Source organism: Podarcis vaucheri (assembly GCF_965113315.1).
Source record: "Podarcis vaucheri genome assembly, chromosome: 9".
In the NCBI taxonomy this organism is placed as follows: Eukaryota; Metazoa; Chordata; class Lepidosauria; order Squamata; family Lacertidae; genus Podarcis; species Podarcis vaucheri.
In genome coordinates this window covers 2364327-2387870 of record NC_138767.1, presented here as the reverse complement: position 1 = coordinate 2387870, position 23544 = coordinate 2364327, and the positions used below count along the sequence as shown (strand labels likewise).

Below are 23544 nucleotides of genomic sequence, written 5' to 3'. Positions count from 1 at the left end.
TGCTCTTAAACAGGTCTCCCATATCTAGAAACAGAGTGTCACGGTCGTAAGTAAGAAACTCAATTTTTCCAGGCAGAGAAACCCCATGGTTTTTCCTCTGTTCCCCCGCATTTATTTATCTACTTCCTTTATATCTGGCTGCTGGGGTCTCCCCACCTCTATTCCCCCCTCTCCTTTTTTGCCAGCACTGCCAAAATCAGTAGGGTCTTAGGGAGGGAACCAGTTCAGGCCACTGAAATAGGGTTTCAGTATCCCTGGTATAGGTAAAAGGTAAAGGGACTCCTGACTGTTAGGTCCAGTCGTGGCCGACTCTGGGGTTGTGGTGCTCATCTCGCTTTATTGGCCGAGGGAGGCGGCGTACAGCTTCCGGGTCATGCGGCCAGCAGGACTAAGCCACTTCTGGCGAAGCAGAGCAGCACAAAGAAATGCCATTTACCTTCCCGCCGGAGCGGTACCTATTTAGCTACTTGCACTTCATGCTTTCAAACTGCAAAGTTGGCAGGAGCAGGGACCAAGCAACGGGAGCTCACCCCATTGCGGGGATTCGAACCGCTGACCTTCTGATCAGCAAGCCCAAGGCTCTGTGGTTTAACCCACAGCGCCACCCACGTCCCTGGTATAGGGCTCCTTTATTTATTTTTTGCATTTATACCTCAAGATGGTCTACATGGTTCTCTCCCGCCCCTTATTTAATCCCCACAACACCCCTGTGAGGTAGATTAGGCTGAGACTAAGGGCTTCTCTACATTTACCTTCGGCATTGCTCTTTCCAGCAAAGTCTGCACTTAAAAGCTCCGTGTCTGAGCTTTTTTGGTTTTGTTGTGGGGGTTTTGGGGGGGCCTGAATGTTTCCCCACGAAAACCCACTCTTTAGCATTGAATCAGAACAAATGCCAATTCTTCCGTTTGCTCCTATTGAGAGATAAGAGCAGGATTTCACAAAGAAAGCTCCGGGACAGAAAAAAGATTGGAGTTCTCAGACATAGAACTTTAAATCTGTGCTTGCCGCTTTTAACAAGACAGGAATGGCGACTGTTTTGTGGGTCCTGCTGCATCTTTCACCAGGCTTTGGACTGAGACTCCCATCAGCCCCAGCCCACCACGTAGTTCAAAACATCTGGAGGGACCACGTTGGCAACCGCTGGTCTACCAACAACAGCGAGGCGGCAAAGCCTTATAGTCTCTGCTTCGATATGACCACTGCTCTCTGCTTAGTGACTCTAGCCATCCCTGGCTGGCCAGCTGTGATTGCTGCATTTGAGCTGCGATTCCTGCCCTGCGGGGGTTAGACTAGATGCACCGTGATTCCTGCCCTGCGGGGGTTGGATTCAACTCTACGATTCTATGACCCCCCCCCTCCTCCTGCCTCGTTTCCCCCAGGCCAGCCCATCAACCCGCACGGGCGCATCTACCCAGAAGAGATGATCCAGACTGGGATCTCCCCCATCGATGTCATGAACAGCATTGCCAGGGGTCAGAAGATCCCCATCTTCTCTGCCGCAGGTCTCCCCCACAATGAGGTAAGCGTATGCACCTGAGGTCCGGATCCTAACCCCCCCCCCCCCATTTTGCTCCATCCGGAATTTGTTCTGTCTGGATTCTCGCGTTCGTTTTTAAAAATCGAAGAGCCACACGCTAGAGAATGAACGCTCTCTGGGACCAAGATCTCAGCAGGCAATTAAACATTGGCACAGAAGTTGCCTGCTGAATTTCCAGTGGCAGAGAGTTCCACAGGACTGGGCCCATGACACTCAAGGTTCAGCTTCTCCTTGTTTTGAAACCAGCCTCCAGGTGATTTCATTTGGGACACAAGGGCTCAGGCGGACCCTGAGGCACCCTTAACAGATGTTGCTCTGGACTTTTCGTAAATCAATTTAAGGACCTTGGACCTGGTTCACACAGACACTCCTGTCCTATTTCCTGGCGGGAAATCTGGACCTCTGCTGACACGCCAGGCTGCTTTGCCCCACACTGCCCTTTGACGGACTTAATAATAATGATGATAATAAATTTTATTTATACCCCGCCCTCCCTGTCCAGAGCTGGGCTCAGGGTGGCTAACACCAATAAAATTACAGTAAAAACATAATGGGGGGGCAATTTAAAATACAGGTTAAAATGCAATTTAAAATGCAGCCTCATTTTAAAAGTAGCCCATAGATCAATACCATAAGGGGAGGGAAACAGAAGGGTCAGACTGAGTCCAAACCGAAGGCCAGGCGGAACAGCTCTGTCTTGCAGGCCCTGCGGAAAGATGTCAAGTCCCACAGAGCCCTAGTCTCTTGGGACAGAGCGTTCCACCAAGTCGGGGCCAGTGCTGAAAAGGCCCTGGCCCTAGTTGAGACTTGAAACACCGAGGCTCATCTCCGTGTGAATGCACCTGGGGGTAGGGTGTGCCGCCCGGGATAGAGACCAGGGTTCGAATCCTTGGCCATGCAGCTCACTGGGTCTCTGTCTCTCCCAGCCCAGACTACTTCACAGGATTGTTGTGGGGATTGAATGAGGAAGAGGGGAAACCATGATGCCATCTTGAGCCCCATGGAGGAAAAGGTGGGGTACATATCCAATAGACAAATGAATAAGCAGACCAGTTTCCTTGCCACAGATACACACCCAGGGAGGAAGTCAGGTGGAAACTGTTCTGACTAATCGGGAGTGACAGGCGAGAGTGAATATGATAAACTCAGGACCTGGCGTGTTGGGCGCTCCGCCGCCTGACAGGAGAGTAACGGAGGGAGGTGGGTTGAGAGGCCAGCAAAGGCCCTTCATTTATTTATTTCGTAGAGTTGCAGAGTTGTGGAAAGGACTGCAAAGGGTCCAACCCCACAGCAATGTAAGAATCACAGTTTTTGGCACACAGCTTGCTTTTTTCCTCCAAGGATCTCAAGATGGCACAAAAGATGTTCTCTCTCTCCTCGTTCTCCTGCGGCAGGAATGCATATGTTTTTGTCCAAAACACAGTACAGTGGTACCTCGGGTTAAGAACTTAATTCGTTCCAGAGGTCCATTCTTAATCTGAAATTGTTCTTATCCTGAGGTACCACTTTAGCTAATGGGGCCTCCTGCTGCTGCCATGCCGCCAGAGCACGATTTCTGTTCTCATCCTGAAGCAAAGTTCTTAACCTGAGGTACTATTTCTGGGTTAGCGGAGTCTGTAACCTGAAGCGTCTGTAACCCGAGGTACCACTGTAATATCCAAGGCAACACAATGACCAAGTATAACAATGCAATATCAATATGAACTCTTTATATAATCTATATGGAACCTTGAACAATATGAAAAACCAAATAAACAGAGATCTTATAAATCTCTGAAGACACAAAATGTGCACTCTTAATGGTTTCTCTTGAAAACATAGAACCAAATAGACATAAGTTTTATAAGTCTCTGAAAGTCTTTGTAGACCATGCAAGTCTCTGAAAGAAGCAATGGGGCAGATTCTTATCTGACGAAAACAAGCCGTAAAGCTTTGTTTTATGATGTCCAACGCTGCCGAAGTGGTCTGCAAACAAACGTAGCGAACATTGATTCTGGATATAGCCACTGTTTCGTGGAATTCTTCTTCAGTGCAGCAGAAGGATACAGAAGCGCTTCATAAACTGCAAATGAATTATTGAAACAATGACCTGCATATACTTGGCAACTTACTCAAATTATTACAAACTATATGCATGAACTGGAACGCGGGTGGCGCTGTGGGTTAAACCACAGAGCCTAGGGCTTGCCGATCAGAAGGTCGGCGGTTCAAATCCCCGCAACGGGGTGAGCTCCCGTTGCTTGGTCCCTGCTCCTGCCAACCTAGCAGTTCGAAAGCACGTCAAGTGCAAGTAGATAAGTAGGTACCGCTCTGGCGGGAAGGGAAACGGCATTTCCGTGTGCTGCTCTGGTTCGCCAGAAGCGGCTTAGTCATGCTGGCCACATGACCCGGAAGCTGTACGCCGGCTCCCTCGGCCAATAAAGCGAGATGAGCGCCGCAACCCCAGAGTCGGCCACGACTGGACCTAACGGTCAGGGGTCCCTTTACCTTTACCTATACGCATGAACAATTCAATATGAAATAAAACCAAAAGTACATACCCCATCTACCGTATATGGTGAAGGGAAGTGTATAACAACAATTATCTGTGGAGCAGTGGTCATAAAGTTATGTCCAAAACACCCCAGAAACTGGGACAGAGGGTTAAAAACTCACTAGCTGATTGAGGGGTATGTGCAAGAAATGGGAGAGGAGTCGAGGAAGGTCAGGGGTGTGTGGGTGTGTGACGTCCTTATTTTCATCTGAGGAATGTTGGAGGGTGCGCCATCTCCTCTGTTCTGTCCTTGAGACGGTAGCCTTGCCTTCCTTTCGCCTCTCCCCTCAGATCGCAGCCCAGATCTGCAGGCAAGCAGGGCTGGTGAAGAAATCCAAAGACGTCATGGATTACCACGAGGACAACTTTGCCATCGTCTTTGCCGCCATGGGGGTGAGTTTTTGTTCCCTTTTGAGCATCATTTAGCTGTTGGTCAGCTTTCTCCCCATTCACGTTGCACCAGAGTAGGCCACGCTCCTTGCATTGACACATGAGGAGCCATTGGGATCTCATAGAATCACAGAATCACAGCATTGGAAGAGACCCTAAGGATGATCTAGTCCAATCCTCTGCAATGCGGGAAAAAGAAGTTGTCCCGTCTGGGGATCAAACCTGCAACCTTGGCATTATTGGTATAATAATAATAATAATAATAATAATAATAATAATAATAATAATAATTTATTTATACCCCGCCCTCCCCGGCCAAGACTCAGGGCGGCTAACACCCAATATAAATACAGTAAAAACATTAAAAACAAAACGAACAGTTGGTTAAAATATAAGTTAGAATACAGTTTAAAATGCAGCCTCGATTTAGTGGTAGCCTAAAGATCAAAGCCATAAGCAAGGAGAAAACGTCAAATATCATGCCCTAGCCAGTGATGTAGGAACCTTCCTGGAGGGATGCTCAGCGGAGGCGGCAGGGCTGGTGGCGCAAGAGGCCTCCCTCTGGGAAAAGACAAGCTTCCCTGCTGCATCCTCAGGCTTTGAGCATCTCCCAGGCAGCCAGGTGAGCTAATTGGCAGCATCTTGCTCCCCCTAGTGGACAGCCACGTCCTTGCAAGCACTTCCTTTTGGCAGCCCACCTTTGACGCTGGTCCCCAGGTCATCTTTATTGGCAGGTGGGATAAAAGAAAGTCCTTCCTCCCGCAGCGCATAGTTTAAACTATGGAACTCGCTGCCACCGGAGGCAGGGATCGCTAGCAACTTGGATGGCTCTGAAAGAGGACAAGGCAAATTCATGGAGGAAGAGATGACTATTGATGGCTGCTAATTGTGATGTCTACACTCTGCCCTCCACCTGAGGCAGAATGGAATTATTATTATTATTATTATTATTATTATTATTAAGGATATTTAGCCGCATCTTGATGGAGGGAGGTTTTCCTAAACTGCTCTTGTGGATGTGATTTTATAAGACTCAGAAGTGTGGGAATGTTCAGGGATGCAGGAGAGGATATATTGTCTGATTATAGCTTTTCCAACTTGTGTTAACAAGTTCCACAATTTAGCAGAGTAACATTCCCCCTTCTAAACTCACAGCGGATGCGTTTGCTCAGGCTCACTAAAGGCTCTATAATAACTGTCCTGGTATTTTCCCCTTATTCCCTCATAAAAGATAAGACACGACACAGTCTTCTATAAAAGTATAAAAAGATTTTAGTCACATTCTGTTCACAGTCGGATCCCAGAAGGCAGACTTATCTTAGAAAAATAACATATACCTGGAAACTATCTCATAAGGAGACAGTCCCTTTGTCCTCTCTTGGCTGGAACAGAGCATCTTTGGCTAAGCAGATGTTGCTTCTTTGATGCATGTAGTCACAGAGAGAGAGATGGCTGCCCTGCCCTGTGCTTTTGTCGTTACCTGCACAGGTGAGGCCACGCCCACCTCTAGTCACATGCAGAGGAAGTCTGTCCCAGCCCAGAAGGAAACAGGATCCAAACTACAAGAAAGAAGATTCCACCTAAACATTAGGAAGAACTTCCTGACAGTAAGAGCTGTTTGACAGTGGAATTTGCTGCCAAGGAGTGTGGTGGAGTCTCCTACTTTGGAGGTCTTTAAGCAGAGGCTTGACAACCATATGTCAGGAGTGCTGTGATGGTGTTTCTTGCTTGGCAGGGGGTTGGACTCGATGGCCCTTGTGGTCTCTTCCAACTCTATGATTCTATGATTCTAGGAAGTTGACCTGCTGGCTCGACAAACATTCCTCCCCATGTGTAAACATGTTCTCTCTAGGAATGTTGTACTTGACTGTTCATGTGTTTCACATCCCACAAGAAGAAAACTTCACGCCTGAAGAAAGCTATATACAGCTGTTAAGGACCTAAGATTTGCCTGCTGGATCAGTCCCCTGGCCCATCTAGTCTAGCACCCTGTTCTCACAACGACTGACCAGAGCAACTCTCCATTTAACTTTCCATTTGAAAATGCTGTTTGACAATATTAAAGGAAGAAAACGAAGCTAGCCTATTTTCTGGCTAAACACAGGGGTACCATACTTATTTGTGCCAACCCAGCATACATTTTCTGACCGGCTAAAAGGATTTGCAGTTTTGCTAAAACCTGGAAACAAAATTATATACATAAGGGCTGTTGCCATCCAAAGACAGATGATGTCTTGGTCACAGTCCTCTGCTATTCTGACTGATCTTGGATGTCAATTTATATTTGCAGCGCTGTTCCGGAATGTTGGTCGGTTGGGCAGTCGGAAACCCTTAGAAATTTGTTGGTTTGTAGGTTCTTGACATAGGTCTTTAAATGCCTGAACTGGCTTTAGCTGTCTTTGACTAAAACCTTCACCACTCTGGTTACAGGTAGGTAGCCATGTTGGTCTGCCGTAGTTGAAACAAAATAAAATAAAAATAAAAATTCCTTCCAGTAGCACCTTAGAGACCAACTCAGTTTGTTATTGGTATGAGCTTTCATGTGCATGCACACTTCTTCATGCACACGAAAACTCAACAAAAACAAACTTAGGTGCTACTGGAAGGAATTTATTTTATTTTATTATTTTGTTTCTTCACCAATCTGGTTTGTGTTGCAAACTACAACTCAGCCTCTGTTCCTTTGCTGGCAGGTAAACATGGAGACTGCCCGATTCTTCAAGTCGGACTTTGAGGAGAACGGCTCCATGGAGAACGTCTGCCTCTTTCTGAACCTGGCCAATGACCCCACGTGAGTTTTTTGTAAACTGCTTTGAGGTTTTCTTACAATCAAGCCTTGTATAAACTTAATGAAATAAATACACGAATCAGAACAGCCTGGCAGCACCCCTGATTAAATCACTGCCCAGCCTGGGGGTTTCTGTGAGTTCAATGGAAGATGACCCGACCACCAGCTTGTGGGAATGAAGGAGCCTTTTCCCAGAGCGCAGGTGTGCTTCTCCCACCTGCAAGCAGCACCTGTGCATCAGCTGATACCACTTCTCCGCCCATCCATGCGCACAGGGGCCTCGTGGGCTTTTGTGACACGGGATATGTCAGGCAAGGAGTAATTTTTGCATGCAAAAACCCACACCTTATTGTAATGGTGTGTGCAGATAATGGCTACAGAGCCCTGCAATGAAGACCCTTCTAGTGTCCCTATTTTCCAGGAGCAGTCAGATTTACAGAAGCTGTCCTGGTTTCTGATCTGATCCCAAAATGCCCCACTTTCCCTTAGGGTGGCCCTATTTTCATTGGATAAATGTAGGAGGGTATGGAATAGAACATCTTTATTTTCATTGGAGAAAGGTAGGAGGGTATGGAATAGAACATCCTTATTTTGATTGGAGAAAGGTAGGAGGGTATGGAATAGAACATCTTTATTTTCATTGGAGAAATGTTGGAGGGTATGGAATAGAACATCTTTATTTTAATTGGATAAATGTTGGGATAGCCATATTTTCTTTTTCTTTTATTCCCTTTTTTTAAAAAACGAACTTTATTCCAAAACCAAAAAAGAATTACAAACATCAAATTCAAAATCCATGTTCATTTTGTAACATAAGCCTATTACATAGCTGACTAGATTAAAATATGCCTAATTGCTATAGGCTTCCCTTTGCTATATAGAAATGCAATGCAATTAGAAATATTATATTAGAAATTTTTATAAATTCCCCTATACCCCCCCACTCCCCTTCACCCATGTGTGACCTCAATATTATTTTCTTTTACTTCTTCCATCTTGTTGTGTTGCTGTGGTTTAATAATTATTCAGTTGATTCTTTTATTATTTCCTTGCTCACCCCTGCACATTTTACACATTATCTATTAATATTCCAGTTCCGGAACCATATTTTTTCATGTATTCCTTCACCGGATAAATGTAGGAGGGTATGGAATAAAGGTAAAGGGACCCTTGACCATTAGGTCCAGTCATGACTGACTCTGGGGTTGCGGCGCTCATCTCGCTTTACTGGCCGAGGGAGCCGGCGTACAGCTTCCGGGTCATGTGGCGAGCATGACTAAGCTGCTTCTGGCGAACCAGAGCAGCGCACAGAAACGTCATTTACCTTCCCGCCAGAGTGTTACCTATTTATCTACGTGCTTTCAAACTGCTAGGTGGGCAGGACCAGGGACCAAGCAACGGGAGCTCATCCCGTCGAGGGGCTTCGAACCACCAACCTTCTGATCAGCAAGTCCTAGGCTCTGTGGTTTAACCCACAGCACCACCCGCGTCCCTTCAGGGCAGTGGGGGGTGCCAGGGGTGCCGGCCGCACCGGGCGCAACATTTGGGGGGGCGCGTTTGGCCGGCCCCCCTCGAGGAAGCGGGAACCTCTCCAAGGCGGGAGAGACCTCCTCCCGCCGCCAGGCTTCGGAAGGCTGCTCCGAAGCCTGGCGGTGGGGCGGAGAGACCGTCTCCCCGCGCCAGCCTTCCGATGGCTGTCCTGAAGACTTGTGGTGGGAGCAGTGGTGTAGAGTGGGGGGTACAGGGGGGGCTGCCGCACCTGGCGCAACATCTGGGGGGGCGCGGAAGAGACTCGAGTGCTAAAATCCACAGGTTAGGGGGCGCAAATTACTTGCCTTGCCCCGGGTGCTGAGAACCCACGCTACGCCACTGCTTCAGGGTATGGAATAGGACACTCTTATTTTCATTGGAGAAATGTTGTGATGTCCTATTTTCATCAGAGAACTGTTGGGGGGTATGTAGTAAGGAGAAGACTTGGGCAAGACTGGATGCTCGGCTTGCAAGGCTCAGCACTCCAGACCCCCATGCTGACACCTCCCTCCTTCCCACAGGATTGAGCGCATCATCACCCCACGCCTGGCCCTGACCACGGCCGAGTTCCTCGCCTACCAATGTGAGAAGCACGTCCTCGTGATCTTGACGGACATGAGCTCCTACGCTGAGGCGCTGCGCGAGGTCAGAGGGGCATTCCGCGGCTCAGAGAGGGTGTGGGCCGGGGCGCCTAACATGGCAGGGAATGGACCCCCTCTCTGTGCCCCATAATTCACCTCTTTTCCCCCACCAGGTCTCGGCTGCCAGGGAGGAAGTCCCCGGGCGCAGAGGCTTCCCAGGTTACATGTATACTGACCTGGCGACCATCTACGAGAGAGCCGGGCGCGTGGAGGGCAGGAATGGCTCCATCACTCAGATCCCCATCCTGACCATGCCCAACGATGGTGAGCGGGGAGGGGGCGCTGGGAAAAGGCTCAGGGAAAGCCTGGGCCGCTGACTTCTATGGGGAAAGTGGTTTGGGGAAAATGTCCGGCAGCAACAGCAGCTGGGAGTGAGGAGTGGCTGACAAGGGGGAAGGGAGGAAGGCAAATTTTACTGGGAGTCTATGCCCCCCCCCCAAAAAAAAGCACACACACACTGTGGGAATGTTCAAGGAGGTAGGAGAGGATATATTGCTTAATGATATCCTTCCCAACTTGTGTTAACAAGTTCTACAATTTAGCAGAGTAACATCCCCCTTTTTAAACTTGTACAGCGGATAACGTCTTTGCCAGGCTTGTGTAAGCCTCTAAAATAAGTTTCCATGGTAATTCCCCTTTATTCCCTCATAAAAAGATAGACACGACACAGTCTTGTATAAAAGTATATGAAATAGTTTACTCACATTCTGTTCACAAATGGATCCCAGAAGGCAGACTTAAGTTATAATATTGATAATAATAATTTATTATTTATTCCCCAGCCACCCTGGGCGGCCTCCAACAAAGTATTAAAATACAGTGGTCTGTTAAACATTAAAAGCTTCCGTAAACAGATGCCTTCAGATATCTTCTAAAAGTCTGGTAGTTGTTCTTCTCTTTGACATCTGGTGGGAGGGTGTTCCACAGGGCGGGTGCCACTACTGAGAAGGCCCTCTGCCTGGTTCCCTGTAACTTGACTTCTTGCAGTGAGGGAACAGCCAGAAGGCCCTCGGCGCTGGACCTCAGTGTCCGGGCAGAACAATGGGGGTTACAAAATATATGCACCTTGAATCTATCCCATAATGAGGTAGTCCCTTTGTCCTCTCTTGGCTGGAAGCCAAGAGAGCATCTCAGGCTAAGGAGATGTTGCTTCTTCAAGGAATGAAGTTAGAAAGAGATATGGCTGCCTCCACTGAGGTATTTTGTTACCTGCACAGGTAAGGTCATGCCCACCTCTGGTCTGTCCCAGCCCAGGAGGAAACAGGAAGTTCTGACTGGCTGGTCCAGACACCCCCTTTTTATGTCCATGCTAGGAATGTTGTATTTGACTGCTCTGTGTTTCACATCCCACATGCACTCCAACTTGATATCAGTTGATCTGCAAGATTGCCCAATCCCATATATGCCCGCTGGTCTGCTTCGATCGGCAGAACTGGAAATGTTACAGGTGCCACGTAACACCTGCTCCACATTGGTAAGAAATCAACCTTTTAGTGTGGCAGCACCTGCACTTTGGAACTCCCTGCTGATTGACATCAGGCAGATGCCTTTGCTGTACTCTTTTTGGCACCCCCTAAAAGCTTTTTTGATGCTTTTGAATTCTGGTGCTGGAGGAGACTCTTGAGAGTCCCATGGACTGCAAGAAGATCCAACCTCTCCATTCTGAAGGAAATCAGCCCTGAGTGCTCACTGGAAGGACAGATCCTGAAGCTGAGGATCCAATACTTTGGCCACCTCATAAGAAGACTCGACTCCCTGGAAAAGACCCTGATGTTGGGAAAGATGGAGGGCACAAGGAGAAGGGGACGACAGAGGACGAGATGGTTGGACAGTGTTCTCGAAGCTACCAGCATGAGTTTGACCAAACTGCAGGAGGCAGTGGAAGACAGGAGTGCCTGGTGTGCTCTGGTCCGGGGGGTCACGACTAAACAACTAAACAACAACAACAACAAAAAGCTTGGGGGGGGGGTTAGATGTTTAGAAAGCTGGTACGAGTTTTAATCTGTTTTTAGCCAATTGTTGTTTAAACTTTTAGAAAGTTTTCTGTGAGCTGTGCTCAGGAGGCGGCCCACGACATCTCTGCATCAAAAGTTGACGCTGAATCTCAGTGGCGTTCTGTATTGCTTCCTGTATTCCTTGCATGGAATTTTATTGCATTGCAACCTGAGGTCTGTGGGATGCAAATTGCAGTGGGATGAAATGTGATGTAAGGGACACAAGAAGCAGCAGAAACAGGATTAAAACCTTGCAGCGCAGTTGATTAGAGTTGCCACTGCAGGGTGAAAAAATCATTTGGTCATTTGCTGAGACCCTCAGCATTTTTCAAGTGGTGCAGTGGGGTCGGTTCGATTGTGGAGCATTGCTTGAAAGCCTCCTGCAACAAACTTCCCAGTTCAAGGCACTGCTGGCTGAGAAACCACAGCCTCACCAAACACTGCATCTCTCTCAGCCCATTCAAGTTTAGACCACCTTCCTGGCCGCAGCTCAGCGGCTGCCTTAGCTTTTTAAAGGAAAGGGAACCTGCTTCCTTTTGAGCAGGGATCAAGAGAAGCAAGCGATAAAAAGCAAATTCTAGTTCCTCATACGGTCTTCCGCACGTTCTCTCGGTTCCTTTGGTGAAATCAGTCATCATCAGGGCTGAAACGTACCTTAGGATGAAATCTGTAAGTATTTATTTCTGCAGGGAAGAGGCGAGACAGGGAGGGGAATTTGAAATAATGGGGAAGATGTGGGAGGATAAGATAGAGATGAGTGTTTCTAAAAGTCACACACACCCTTGTAAAATATAGCGGGGAGGGAGGTGTTTCTGAATGTTGGGGATGATGTTAAGGTCTTAAGATATGAGGTAAGTATTTGCAAACAGAGGTAAGTTAAGGCTCAGGTATCCTTAAGAAATACAGAGCTCTCCTTGGACTTGCCAGTTGTGAGGAAGTTTCCTAATTCAGGTGGATATGCAAGATGGGGATTTATTTTGGGGGCACTGGGAAGGGAGGAATGGCATAGAGAACCTCCAGGTATCTTTTTTATTGTGTATTCATGGTGGTTTCATAAATTCATAGAATTGGGAGGGGATCCCCAGGGGTCATCTAGTCCAACCCCCTGCAATACAGGAATCCCATACCAAGATCTCATGCCTTTTTCTACCACAAATGCCACGTTCCGTTTCTTTGTTCTGCTTTGGTTGTGCCAGAACACACAAGTAAAACAGTCAGAGTCGTTTGAAACTGGAACAGACGCCCTCATTGTGGGATGCAGGAGAGGATTTATTGTTCGATTATAGCCTTTCCAACTTGTGTAAACAAGTTCACAATTTAGCAGAGTAACATTCCCCTTTTTAAGCTCACAGCAGATGTGTTTGCTCAGGCTCGCTAAAACCTCTATAATAACTGTTCTGGTATTTCCCCCTTATTCCCTCATAAAAGATAAGACACAACACAGTTTGCCATAAATGTATAGAAGGTTTACTCACCCACATTCTGTTCACAATCAGATCCCAGAAGGCAGACTTAGCTTGGAAAAGTAAGCTAAACTATATCATAAGGAGACAGTCCCTTTGTACTCTCTTGGCTGGAAGTCAAGAGAGCATCTTCAGCTAAGCAGATGTTGCTTATTCGACTCATGTAGTCAAAAAGAGAGCGAGATGGCAGCCAGTCCTATGCTTTTGTTACCTGCACAGGTGAGGCCACGCCCACCTCTAGTCTCATGCAGAAGAAGACTGTCCCAGCCCAGAAGGAAACAGGAAGTTGACCTGCTGGCTGGACAAACATTCCTCCCCATGTGTAAACATGTTCACTCTGGGAATGTTCTACTTGACTGCTCTTGTGTTTCACATCCCACACTCATAAGGTCCCTCCTTCCTTATAGGTTTCTAAGCAGAGGTTGGACAGCCATCTGTCCTGTATGCTTTAGCTGAGATTCCTGCACAGCAGTGGATTGGACTAGATGACCCTCGGGGTTCCCTTCAAACTCTGCTATTCTGTGATCCTCAGTGCCCCTCCAGATGGCAATCATGCAGTGATCCCTGGAGGAGCCTTGCAGAACTAATAAATCAGAAGGGTGTGTGGATGGTTCGGGGCAAAACCCAATGCCTATGTGCTGCTGTTGCACCAGTTCCAAGTTGCATGTTACAGTGGTGCCTCGCAAGACGAAATTAATCCATTCCGTGAATCTTTTCGTCTAGCGGTTTTTTCGTCTTGCGAAGCAACCCTATTAGCGGCTTAGCGCAGTGTTTCCCAACCGGTGTTCCGCGGCACACTCGTGTGCCGTGAGACGTTGCCTCGTGTGCCGCGAGATGCCTGGAGGGAGGCGGGCGAGTCGGGCGGCGAGAGGCGGGGCGGCGGCGGCGAGGAGAGGCCGCGCCTCCTGCTGCTGCCTGGCGCTCCTCCTCGCAGCCGGCAGCGCTGCCTGGGCGCCTCCGCGCGACTCTGCCTCGCTGGGTTTGGTCTCCCAGCAGAGACGGGTCACACGCGCCCCTCCCTCCCTCCCTCAGCCTGCGCGGAGGGAGAGCCAGAGAGAGGCATCGCTCCTGTGCGGCGGGAGAGGGAGCAGCCGGAGCGATGCCCCAAATGAAGGCATGGGACCGGAGGGGAAATCCTCTCCGAGGAGGATTGAGCGCAGCTGAGAGAAGCCTTTCGAGGAGCTGCCGTGTCCCCTGGAAACCCCCTTCCCAGCTCTGCCTGCCTGCCTGCCCAAAGCTTGGAGGTTCCCCGGCAAGGGGGAGGGAAAAAACTTTCACTTTTGTGCGTCCCTCCCGGCGTGACGCTGCGCGCTGACGTCACGGGGCGGGGCTTTAATGGTGGTGTGCCGCGAGATTTTTTTTCAGTACACAGGTGTGCCGTTGCCCAAAAACATTTGGGAAACACTGGCTTAGCGGCTATTAGCAGTTTAGCGGTTATTAAAGGCTTAGCGGCTATTAAAGGCTTAGTGGATTAGCGGCTAAAAGGCTATTAGCGGATTAGCGGTTTAGAAAAAGGGGGGAAAGCGGGGGGAAATCGGAACACTCGCAAGACGTTTTTGTCTTGCGAAGCAAGCCCATAGGGAAAATCATCTTGCGAAGCAGCTCAAAAACGGAAAACCCTTTCGTCTAGCGGGTTTTCAGTCTTGCGAGGCATTCGTCTTGCGGGGCACCACTGTATATGTTGCATCAGTTGCACTTGCAAAAAAACAGCACCACACCTGCCTGGAGAGGCCCCTAGTGAGAAACCACATTAGCCCAGGGAACGGAGAAGTCACCTGCAATGTTAGCAGGGCCAGAAGCTAATCTACCTGCTTCCCCCCCCCCTTACAGATATCACTCACCCCATTCCTGACTTGACCGGATTCATCACCGAAGGGCAAATTTATGTGGACAGGCAGCTCCACAACAGACAGGTAGGTTTACCTGTGGCTTCCCTTTCCCCTTTGATCCTTACCTCTGCCCGTGGTTCTATCCTTGCAAAGGAAAAGGAAGTGGACATATTGGGGATGCTTCCTCCACTGAGTAGACTGCTGTAGAAAGGATACATCCTTGGAAAGAGGTTGACATTGTTGATGCTCATGCCATATGGTGGTAACAAAAATTTGTGGTAGGGAAAGGCTTGTGGGAGATGGCTTGAACGTGCAGACCCAGAATATGTCCCTAATCCTTCTGAGTTATAGAGTCCATTCAAGGAAGGATAAGGATAAGGTTCTCTGTGCTCTTGACTAGTAGGGGTGAGACTGTAACTGGGCTGCTGTGAGGGCTTGAGCTTTTCAAACTTTGGTCTGGACTACTTCTTGCTGACGCGGGTAGCACTGTGGGTTAAACCACAGAGCCAAGAACTTGCTGATCAGAAGGTCAGTAGTTCGAATCCCCGTGACGGGGTGAGCTCCCGTTGCTCGGTCCCTGCTCCTGCCAACCTAGCAGTTCAGAAGCACGTCAAAGTGCAAGTAGATAAACAGGTACCACTCTGGCGGGAAGATAAACGGCGTTTCCGTGCGCTGCTCTGGTTCGCCAGAAGCGGCTTAGTCATGCTGGCCACATGACCCAGAAGCTGTATGCCGGCTCCCTCGGCCAGTAAAGCGAGATGAGCGCCACAACCCCAGAGTCGGTCACGACTGGACCTAACGGTCAGGGGTCCCTTTACCTGTACCTTTACTTCTTGCTGAGGGGCTCGGTGTGGTAGAAGACTGGATAGGTGAGTGGGCAATGTAACTTGGCCTCTCAATCCTGTAAGCCTTCAGGCAATCTTCAAGGATGGGCTGTCGGATTGGGTAGACAATACGAGGATAGAAAGGCTTTTCAGGACTACAATTTTTTCTCAAGTCTTTTTCCTGAGTATGTGGATAAATGTGGCTATAAAGTAAGTCCTTTCCTTTGAAGTGAGCATATTAAACATGGGGCATTGCTTCCCCTGCTAAGGAGTCAATAATAATAATAATAATAATAATAATAATAATAATAATAATAATAATAATAGTTTATTATTTATACCCCAGCCACTCTAGAAAACTCCCTGCGAGTTTCTGGAAACTGCTCTGAGGCCTCCAGGTATAGGGCGGTATAAATTTTCAGTTGATAATAATAATAATAATAATGATGATGATGATGATGATGATGATGTCTTCCTAAAGAACTTTTCTCCTGCTGTTTCAGCTAAGGGCTCTTCCACACCTTGGCTTAATGTGGATTTGGGACCCTTTGTGGATTTTGAACCCTCAGCCCATGCGTTGTTCACTTCCTGCTGTCCCACGCTGTCTCCTCCCTGAACCCAGAGATCCCCTGTCCTCTTAAATTCTGTTTCTTAAAAAAACACCAGTTCATTTTTAGTTTTCCATTTTACAACAAATACATGGTTACTGAAATCAGTGGCGTAGCGTGGATTGTCAGCACCCGGGGCAAGGCAAGTAATTTGCGCCCCCTGACCCGTGGATTTGTGCCCCCTAGCCCATGGATTTGCGCCCCCTAACCTAACCCCCAGATGTTGCGCCCAGTGCAGCCGGCCCCCCCTGCACCCCCACGCTACGCCACTGACTGAAATCATCTCACTATCCACGACTTCCCTTCCCCACCTTCTGTGTTTCGTTAACATTTCCCCTGTTCAACTGCATATGCAAAATGCTCCTTTTATTTTCACCTCGTTTCATTTTATTAAACTTTCTCTGCTCTGGTTATTCTAGTCCTGCTAGCGTTTTATGATGTTTACAGGAATTCTTCATGTATTCCACTTCCCCCATTCTTTCTTTAAAATCTCCTTCTCTTGGTCTCGAACTCTGCTTGTTAACACAGCCAGCTCAACATATTCCCACAATTTCATCAGCCTTTCCTCTTTTGTCAGTATTACTGCTCCCTTCCATAAATTCCGAACAGGAGAGTTACATTGATTGTCAGCAAGATTCCCTGCGAGTCAGTGGTGGTACAGTGAGGTTTTGCCTCCTCCCCTAACAAAAACCCTAGCTAAGCCCATGGTGTCAGACTAGGATCTGGGTTCAAATCCACACTCAGCCAGGAAATGTCACCGGGGGCTGGTTCTGCCCCTCAGCCTAACCTACCTCACAGGAACAAAATAAAAAGCACCTTAGAGACCAACTAAGTTTGTTCTTGGTATGAGCTTTCATGTGCATGCACACTTCTTCAGATACACTGAAACAGAAGTCACCAGACCCTTATATATAGTGAGAGGGTGGGGAGGGGTATTACTTAGAAGGGTGGTGGGAATGGGTGATTGGCTGATAGGTGTGGTAAACCTGTTGACGACTGCAATTGGTCTTACAGGAAAAAGCAAGGGGTGAGATGGCTAAAAATAGCTTTATCATGTATAATGAGATAAGAATCCAATGTCTCTGTTCAGACCAGGTCTCTCCATGGTTTTAAGTTTGGTAAAGGTAAAGGGACCCCTGACCATTAGGTCCAGTCATGGCCGACTCTGGGGTTGCGGCGCTCATCTCGCTTTATTGGCCGAGGGAGCCGGCGTACATCTTCCGGGTCATATGGCCAGCATGACTAAGCTGCTTCTGGCGAACCACAGCAGCGCATGGAAACACCATTTACCTTCCCGCCAGAGTGGTACCTGTTTATCTACTTGCACTTTGACGTGCTTTCGAACTGCTAGGTTGGCAGGAGCAGGGACCGAGCAACGGGAGCTCACCCCGTCACGGGGATTCGAACCGCCGACCTTCTGATCAGCAAGCCCTAGGCTCTGTGGTTTAACCCACATAAGTTGCAATTCAGCAACTTCTCTTTAAGTCTGTTTCTGAAATTCTTTTGTAATAAGACAGCTACTTTGAGATCCTGTATTGAATGTCCTGGGAAACTGACGTGTTCTCCTACTTGTTGCTCTGATTCCTGATATCAGGTTTATGTCCATTTATCCTTTGGCATAGGGTTTGGCTTGTTTGTCCAATATAGAGAGCTGATGGGCACTGTTGGCATTTGATGGCATACACAATGTTAGAAGATGAGCAATTAAATAGCTCTGAGATGGTATGTTTGATGTGGTTGGGGCCGGTAATGGTGTTGTCCGGGTGTATGTGGCAGCAAAGTTGGCTTACCTCACCAGCCGCCTCAGTGTCTTGCTGGCTCAGTCGCCCCCGAACTCGCGGCGCAGAGCCACCCGCAGTAGAAGAGCCCGCTGTGGCGCTCCGACCGACGGCAGGCTCTTCTCTGGACTCAACTCTCGGGCCCCGGACTCTTGGCCTGGCGCCCCTGAGACCATGGCGCCCAGGTGCCCCGTACCCCTAGCACCTATGGGTAAGACGGCCCTGGTGGGGATTAATCAGCAGGAGAACCACGTACACCAATTTGAACCCCTTGCAGCAAAGGTGGGGCATAAATGCAAATAGAGAATTCCCAGATTTAAGGAGGAGAATGTGTGGGGCAGCAGTAGCTGGAGAGATACGCCACACAGGCAAGGAGGAATTCAAGGAGGCACAGGGTGTCCTGGAATCTACCTTAAGCCGAGACACAGATGGGCCCGTAGGCTAAACATGCACACAAAGAGTGTATTTCCAAAAACCAGAGGTGCCCATCTGCTTTCTCTTGCCACAGATCTACCCTCCCATCAATGTCCTCCCGTCCCTCTCCCGTCTGATGAAGTCAGCCATCGGGGAAGGCATGACCAGGAAGGACCACGGAGACGTCTCCAATCAGCTGGTGAGTGTTTGAGCCTCTGTGGAAAAGAGGGGTGGGGGTGGGGAGCGCATAGCCACCGAGAGAACGGAGCGACAAATATTGTTGCACGCCACCCAAGGTTCCAGGCTCTTACCTGGAGTCCGTGTTTTCTTTCAGAAATGAGGCTGTTGTAAACAAAAAATCTACCCTTTTTCCTTTATGGGGTATCCAAGAGCCCACATAGAGTCCTTACGTAGGTTCCCTATTGGTAGGAGAAAATAACAGAGGCCAACCAGAGAATATTGAGAAGCAAAGCAGCTAGTAAGCCTGATCTTTATTGATCTGTTGCAACAGGGTGCTCCCCTCACACGCAGGAGAAGGAGTAGGAACCCCAAACAAAGCTGTGCCTGCCCTTATATAGACATTTTAAATTGCCCAGCCTGGAGTCCAAGACCACCCCCAGAAACATCATACCTACATCACAGAAAGGGGCGGTCTACAACAGAAATCTGAGTGCGTTGTTTACCTCCTGTCTGGCAGGTTACCTGTTAATGCTCACTTGATTGGATACCCTGGGGAGCCTGGCCAGTCTTTTGTAATGATAAATACTTAGTTCCTGAGCCAGGTCACAGGCTCACCCCATTCATACACAGACATACACTTAAGACAGGATTTGTGCAGGAAAAGACAATGGGGAGGCTTTTCCATTTCCCTTTGACTTTTCAGAGAAAACATTTGGTCAGTTTGGGAGCCAAAATGGCTTCATGGCTCTTTTCCTGTTCTTCCTCAGAGATGTGGGTTATATATTTATGTACGTGTTTGCTTGGTACATTTATGAACATTTATTATATATTTAAGACCTTAAAAGTCTTATCACAAGGCACAGCAGAGACTGTGGAGTCTTTTACATATATCCATATCCATATTTATGTATATATACAACCTGATGGAGGGGCTCACATTATTGACACCCCCGAATAGTCTTGCTTTTCCCATCGCCGCAGCCCAGGATTCAAAACAGGCTCCAAAACTTCTGAGTTTTTCCTCCAGCTTGCTGACTTTTATAGACGGGAACCTTTCTGCAGAAACCCAGACCTAATCTAACTCTGAGCTGAAGGAAAGGCCCGTCTCCCTGGTGAGATTCCTAATGGCTGGTTGTTTTCCTTAATAGTCCACCCCAGGTGATCTCATGAACACAGAAATCCAGACTTGCTTGATTTTAACATGCTAAATCCAGTGTCCAGCACCCAGACATTAGAAGGGCAGTCCAGGCACCCCAAAATCTTGTAGCAAACCCCACAAATAAGAACATTGTGGCTAAATGCACAAGATGCCTTGATGCAGAGGGTAGATCTCGTGCATCTACGATGCCCATGTTTTTTTTAAAAAAACCAGACACCTTTATAGCTAAGACTTCAGAGCATCTTTTTGAGGGTGGTTCTGGGGTTTTCCTGGCTGCCTCGGGGACAGGGCGCTTGTCTCGGGCAGGACCCTGACTCATGCCCTCCCTGTGGTTTCCTGCTCAGTACGCCTGCTACGCCATCGGCAAGGATGTGCAAGCCATGAAGGCCGTGGTCGGGGAGGAAGCCCTGTCAGCTGACGACCTCCTCTTCTTGGAGTTTCTGCAGAAGTTCGAGAAGCAGTTCATTGCACAAGGTAGGCGGGGGACGGAGGTGGCCAGGAAGCGCTGACCTGGGAGGGACCTTTGTCCTCCTCGCTCGGCACGGAGGTGGGAAGGAGCAGCGTGGCCTTAGAGCAGGGCGAGGGGAACTCAGGACAAATGCGGCCCTCCAGCATCTCCAGCCGGCCCCAGGCCACACCCCTTCCCCAGGATGAAGCCTGTGCTTCCCTGCTTTGCATCTTCCTTAAGCGTTTCTGCAGGGCTGGAATGTGCCTCTGGACTTTGTTAATGCCTCTTGCTTTTCTGGATGGAGAAAGAATGTCTCTCTCTCTCTCTCTCTCTCTCTCTCTCTCTCTCTCTCTCTCTCTCGTGTGTGTGTGTGTGTTGGAATCTAGACACATATAAAAAAACGTGAAAATGATTACAGTATCTTAAAAAGCGTTTTGAAAAATATATTGAATTTGCCATAAGCTCACCATCGCCATCTAGTGTCACATTTGTAAAGGGAAAGGGAAAGGTACCCCTGACCGTTAGGTCCAGTCGCAAACGACTCTGGGGTTGCGGCGCTCATCTCACTTTAGTGGCCGAGGGAGCCGGCGTACAGCTTCCGGGTCATGTGGCCAGCATGACTAAGCCGCTTCTGGCGAACCAGAGCAGCACACGGAAACGCCGTTTACCTTCCCACCGGAGCGGTACCTATTTATCTACTTGCACTTTGATGTGCTTTCAAACTGCTAGGTGAGCAGGAGCAGGAACCAAGCAATGGGAGCTCACCCCATCGCGGGGATTCGAACCGCCGACCTTCTGATCGGCAAGTCCTAGGCTCTGTGGTTTAACCCACAGCGCCACCCGCGTCCCTGTCACATTTGTATAACACACTTAAAACACACTTAAAACATTATATTTGCAGCTGTGTAGCTGAGTCCCAGGTGTTTAAACTACCTTACTGTGCAAAAAGTGGCATTGTTATTTTATTTGTTTGTTTGTTTGTTTGTTTATTATTTATTTATTTCTACCCCGCCCATCTGGGCAGCTTTAAACAGAACATTAAAAACAGAATAGAACTTCAAACATTAAAAACTTCCCTAAACATCTGTTGCTCCTCCCACTTTTTCCTCTGGTCCCGACCACCACTGCTATGAGGCCCCTGGGAGGCTACCCAGAAGGAAATGTGGCTTATCTGGATCTTATGGGATGATCAAGAGGACAGGTCATAACCAGGCCACGTACATCCTGTACAGTAAATGCACCTGGAGCCCTTCTCTGCCTCACTCGGAGACAACGGCAAGGTCTTAAATGTGTAGCGTTGCCTCTAAACCATCACCTTTACCTTTTCCTTCTTTTGAATGTGCAATATTAACTGTCTTGGACTGGCTGGATGCAGAGGAACAGTAGGAGGCCCCAGCTGGGGAACCCCGGATGAAGCCCCCCGAGGCATCCCATTGAGGCTCCCATCCTTTGTGTGTGGACGCAAATGCACATGGGTTTGCGTGCCAAACTGGGTCTTTGACCCAGGTGAAATAAAGCCTCGTTTCGCCCCTGCCCAAGGGAGGAGGGCTCAGAGTCCGGGGATTGGTGGTGGGACGATGATGAGTGGTCAGAGAGAGAAGATTGGGAAGAGGAGGTGTCAAAAGCTGGAGAGATAACAGGGCTCTGTGAGTGGGGAGAGTCGGTGGCAGAGAGCAGTCCAGACTCAGAGGCAGAAGATGAAGCGGGAGAAGAGGGAGACCAAGAGGCAGAGAGGAGTCTGGCTGAGGAAGAGTCACGGGTGTCTCCCCCTCCTGCGGAGACCAGCTCCCATCCCTGCTGGTCTCCCAGGACCAGAAGAGGCATGAAAAGGGCGGAGGAGAGGTTTAGCTGCAGATAGGCATAGTCTCTGATTGCCTGTGGAAAACCCTGGAGAGGAGGGGACTTAGATGACTGTGGAGAGTCAGGGACCTTTAGTCTCATGGGGGCAAGACCTGCCGGAGATGAGGTGCTGTGCTCATTAGGCCTGACTCTCCTGTGCTTTTGCTCATCAAGAGTTAATTCCAGCTTGCTTGCTGGCGATTTACCGCTGGCTCGCTCCTGTCCTTAACCCACCGACGATGTTGGTTTTTTCCCAGGCGCCTACGAAAACAGGACCGTATTTGAGTCGCTCGACATCGGCTGGCAGCTGCTGCGGATCTTCCCCAAAGAGCTGCTGAAACGGATCCCGGAGAATATCCTGGCAGAGTACTACCCCCGGGAGGCCAGAGGGGCCGATGGGTCCTCCAACACGGCCCTCTGAGCCTCAGGGCTTGTCCACGGTGGGGCGCAACCCACTTAACTGACTTGGCGGCGGGTGGGGGGGCTGGTCCAAGGCTTTGGGGACATTCACACATCACCTCCAGAAAGGGGACTATGAGCCTGGATGTATACACACCCTTTTATTGCTGTGAAATAATCAGTTGTCATTGCTGTCCTGATTCAAAATAAAAGTGTCTACCCAAATCTTGAATTTTTTATTTTTAGAACCCTTTCTCAGGATGCTTCCTCTCTGCCTCCCCCGTTTCCCTACAACGTACCACTAAAATCAAAACTGTAGTGCGGTGTAGTGGTTAGAGCGTCAGACTAGGACCTGGGAGAGACAAGGGTTCGAATCTGCACTCAGCCAAGAGCCCCTCTGGGAGTGACCTGGGGCCAGCCACTCACTCTCAGCCCAACCTACCTCACAGGGTTGTTGTGAGGACAGGACAAGGAGAGAACTGCATTTCCAATTTCAGCTTCTTGGGAGAATGGTGGGCAATAAATGTAATAAAATGAGAGAGAGGGAGAGGGGGCTAAATCTCAGAAATCCTTAAGGCTGACCTCTCAGGGGAAGTCTAAAGAGGAAATGGCGTCTCCTTGGAGGAAATGAGACTTTGCAGGGAGATAACGGGGAGGCGTTGGGGGGCGCGTGTGCCCATGACAGAAGTCATAAAGAAAGGCACCCAGTTCCTGGTTTTCCTGAAACACCCAAGTTGCAACTCTGAGGCAGAAGCCATTGGCAAATGCTGCTGGATAGCAGGGCCAGACTCTTAATATTAAGGACTCCTAATATCCACAATATCCTCCTAATATTCGTGACCCCCTGGACCAGAGCATGCCAGGCCCTCCTGTCTTCCACTGCCTCCCGCAGTTTGGTCAAACTCATGCTGGTAGCTTGGAGAACACTGTCCCACCATCTCGTCCTCTGTCATCCCCTTCTCCTTGCGCCCTCCATCTTTCCCAACATCAGGGTCTTTTCCAGGGAGTCTTCTCTTCTCATGAGGTGGCCAAAGTCTTGGAGCCTCAGCTTCAGGATCTGTCCTTCCAGTGAGCACTCAGGGCTGATTTCCTTAAGAATGGAGAGGTTTGATCTTCTTGCAGTCCATGGGACTCTCAAGAGTCTCCTCCAGCACCAGAATTCAAAAGCATCCATTCTTCGGAGATCAGCC

At 48.8% G+C, this 23544-nt stretch overlaps 1 protein-coding gene across 1 annotated transcript in view; it reads left to right on the top strand.

The window, feature by feature from the left end:
• ATP6V1B1 (ATPase H+ transporting V1 subunit B1) overlaps positions 1 to 22535 on the top strand; it is a 75588-nt gene extending 53053 nt beyond the window's left edge. Inside the window, exons 6-14 of the mRNA XM_082236508.1 lie at positions 1380 to 1519; positions 4362 to 4463; positions 7154 to 7251; positions 9300 to 9423; positions 9533 to 9683; positions 14707 to 14789; positions 18424 to 18528; positions 20013 to 20142; positions 22213 to 22535. Coding sequence (XP_082092634.1) covers positions 1380 to 1519; positions 4362 to 4463; positions 7154 to 7251; positions 9300 to 9423; positions 9533 to 9683; positions 14707 to 14789; positions 18424 to 18528; positions 20013 to 20142; positions 22213 to 22376 — 1097 coding nt within the window. The 3' untranslated portion in view covers positions 22377 to 22535. The remainder of the gene's footprint in view (positions 1 to 1379; positions 1520 to 4361; positions 4464 to 7153; positions 7252 to 9299; positions 9424 to 9532; positions 9684 to 14706; positions 14790 to 18423; positions 18529 to 20012; positions 20143 to 22212) is intronic.
• Positions 22536 to 23544: the final 1009 nt, after the last annotated feature.